This window comes from Chrysochloris asiatica, unplaced genomic scaffold (assembly GCF_000296735.1).
Source record: "Chrysochloris asiatica unplaced genomic scaffold, ChrAsi1.0 scaffold00021, whole genome shotgun sequence".
Classification (NCBI taxonomy): Eukaryota; Metazoa; Chordata; class Mammalia; order Afrosoricida; family Chrysochloridae; genus Chrysochloris; species Chrysochloris asiatica.
The window spans coordinates 24213169-24216419 of record NW_006408539.1 but is presented as its reverse complement, the minus strand read 5'-3'; the positions used below and the strand labels follow the sequence as shown (position 1 = coordinate 24216419).

At 41.1% G+C, this 3251-nt stretch overlaps 1 protein-coding gene across 1 annotated transcript in view; it reads left to right on the top strand.

Annotated features, from left to right (window-relative positions):
• Positions 1-438: 438 nt before the first annotated feature.
• The window catches only part of CD226 (CD226 molecule), a 79109-nt gene continuing 76296 nt past the window's right edge, over positions 439-3251 (top strand). Inside the window, exons 1-2 of the mRNA XM_006837587.1 lie at positions 439-484; positions 982-1320. Of these exons, the coding sequence (XP_006837650.1) occupies positions 439-484; positions 982-1320 (385 nt within the window). The remainder of the gene's footprint in view (positions 485-981; positions 1321-3251) is intronic.

The window sequence follows — 3251 nt, the reverse complement described above, 5'->3', positions numbered from 1 at the left end:
CCCTCTACTTCACAAGCATGGTGTCCTTCTCCAGGGACTCACCACCTGTACCTTACTTTATTTTCTTTCTTTCTTTTGGTTTCTGTCTCCTTCCACTAGAAGGTGAGTTCCATGATGGCAAAAGATTTTATGTTTGTTTTTAATTGATTCCTGTATCTTCATTGCCTATAGTGTGCACCTGGTACATGTTTGTTGAATAAATGAATCTTTGTAGGAAATAAAAGTTTGGAATGAAGCTATTTCCCCGAGAGCTATGTTCTAGGTGGCCAGTCCTTAGACGAGAGCAAAGCTGGCTTTGAAGCTGATACGTTTTTCCTGTGCTCTTTCTTCAGATAAAAAGACCCAGCTGATACAATCTGAGCGGAAGCAAATGGTACTTCATATCACATTATCACAATCATCTGTTTTATAGAGCAGCCTCCCAACAGGCTTCCAGACATGGATTTTCTGGCTTTCCTTTTTGTTATTCTTCATGTATACAAAGGTAAAAAAAAAAAGAATCTTATGTCTTCACTTAAAAATCTACTCTTTTCTGGGTCTTATCGTGTAACATGTTCAGAATGTATGGAGGTGGTGGTGGTGTGCCGTGGAGTCGATTCCGACTCATAGTGACCCTGTATTGGGTTTCCAGGGCTATAAATCTTTGCAGGAGTGGAAAGCATCGTCTTTCTCCCACGGAACGCCTGGTAGTTTCAAACTTCTGACCTTTACATTAGCAGCCCGACTCGTAACCACTGTGCTACCAGAGCTCCTTTCAGAATGTATAGTGCTGTTTTATATAATTTCTCACTTGTCCTGAAAACTAAAAGTTCCAGGTGCCAGTTGTCAACAGTGGAACCCTTTTTAGATTAAGGTAGAAATTGCTAGTCTTTTGTTATTGTCTCAACCGACTATCTTTCATGGTCCTAGAAAGCTTACGGTATTTATTTGGTGTTTCATTCCTTAAATGTGATTGGACTAAGGTGATGCTGTGTTTTCCAGCTCTGTGTGAAGAAGTCTTTTGGGACACAACTGTTAAATTTGCCAAGAACATGACTCTAGAATGCGTGTATCCATCGACGGACACCTTAACCCAAATGGAATGGTTCAAGATCAATTCAACAAAGAAAGAGTCCATAGCGATTTTCAACCCTACATATGGTGCCCTCATCCGAGAGCCCTATGTTAATAGAGCCTACTTCTCCAATTCAAGCATGGAGCCCAATGATATGACCCTCTCCTTCGTTAATGCCTCTGAAGCAGACGTTGGCTTCTATTCCTGCTTTCTCTACACTTTCCCTTCAGGACCTTGGGAAAAGGTGCTAAGAGTGATTCAGTCAGGTAAGGGTGAGTTTCCTTTTCTTTCTCCCCACCTACCCACCTACAATCTGTTTCCGTAGAACTCTAGCAAAATCCAAAAGAAGAAACCTTAGCTGGTTGCTTGAGTCAAAAGCTCAAGTAGAAGCCACAAAATACTTGATCATATTTTTATAGCCTTTTCTAATTCTATGTATGGATTTCATGATATCACTGTCTTAAAAAGAAAATGATTCCATTTTCTTTCTGATGCTCTCATTTCTGAGAAGTGTGTCACAAATCTGAAAGTAACAGGAGGAAGCCTGGGTCTGTTGAGCCTAGATATAACCGATGATGGCAATGTGTGGGTACAGGAGCTAGGGACCTCTTCTCTTGGTGATAGATTCCAAGCAGTGCTATCCCATCCCCCTTTCTCTAGCATGCAGTGCTAACTCCAATGTCTGGATACTCAAAATATGGTTCCAAATCTAGAATTATTGATGAACCCTGGGCAGGGTCCCAACAGTTACTCACTTCTTCTCAACTCATTCACGTTCAGCTAGAGAGGTGGGAGGAATCATGGTGGGAGGAATCCGTCATGGTGGGAGGACTCCAATGATTCTTTAGAGTGTTATCTGCTGTTTGTATAGTAGTGATTTTGGCTTGGTGCTTATTGTGATAGTCATTCTAGTAATAAGCACATGGGAAGGCTTTGGTAGGTTGGAAAGACCTTAAGTTTTATAGTCATCACATACCATCAAACCTGTGTTAGTTGCTTGATCCTGTGGAATCTCAGGTTTCTGGACAGTACATTGGGATAATAGTACCTTTCTCTTGGTTGAATGGTTTACAGATAACATACCTAGAGAGCTTGGCCCAGGGTAGTTAGAGAAAAGTAGGTATTATTATTGCCTGTATTGTTCACTTCTTTTGCTTTTGGTACAAAGTGACTAATGAAGAAATTTTCCGATGTTGGTCACAGCCTAGGGAAGGACATATTTTAGAATCAGATGTTTCCTTTTGGGTAGTGTTCAATGTATGTACTCTGGGGACATTTGACACGGGACATTCTGTGAAGTCTGGTATGGTGTTTGCCTTTACAACGTCGACACATTATAAACAGTTTATTGTATTATGTGAGGATATCAGACAGGAGGGAAGGGGAAAAAAAATCCTTTCTTCTCAGCTGTAGCTAAGCTCAGGGATAATTTTGTTACCATGCAGAGCTTACAGGGTGTCCGTTAAGAAAATGTTATTTATTAAAGAATCCACATTGCTGCTTACACCTGTTTTTGCTGTTGTTCACAGTCATCTGTTAAATATGCTTCCCATATTTTAGTGGACAGTCCACTTCTGACTGGCTATGCTACTGCAGGAGTGAATTGGCAAGGGTCTTACAGTAGAATGAATCTTCCACAGATGGCCAGAACACTAAGGCTAGCACAAAATAGGTCCCCTCTCTACTCTGTGTGGCGAGCCTGTGCAGTATGGACCCCAAATCAGGTGTCCCGAAGGCAACCTGGAGAAACCGGATAGCTTGAAGTCTTCTGAAAGTTCTGGACGGAGACTGAGATAAATTGTAGAGAACTAAATTGTGGGTATATCACCTAGATAGGCTGCTTAGCATCACTGCTGGAAAACATGGCTTCTTTAGGAGCTCACACGTCTTTCTGGCTTACATTGAGTTCACCTGCTATTTTCTGAGCAGGACAGCTGAGCACCGGAGCACCTTGACCTTTTCAGAAATTATGATGTTTTCAAGCAGTCCCCGCAAGAGTAAGTAGCCCCGAGTCTCCATGGCGTGTGAATTCTTCATGATGGCCTCCCTAAACATGTACATTGATGATATTGTGCACTTCCATGTTTTTTTTTTTTTTTTTATTAAATGTTTTTATTTTGGATTGAGTGAAAGTTTACAGGACACATCATCAGCTTCACATTCAACCATTCATATAGCTTGTTTCATTACATTGATT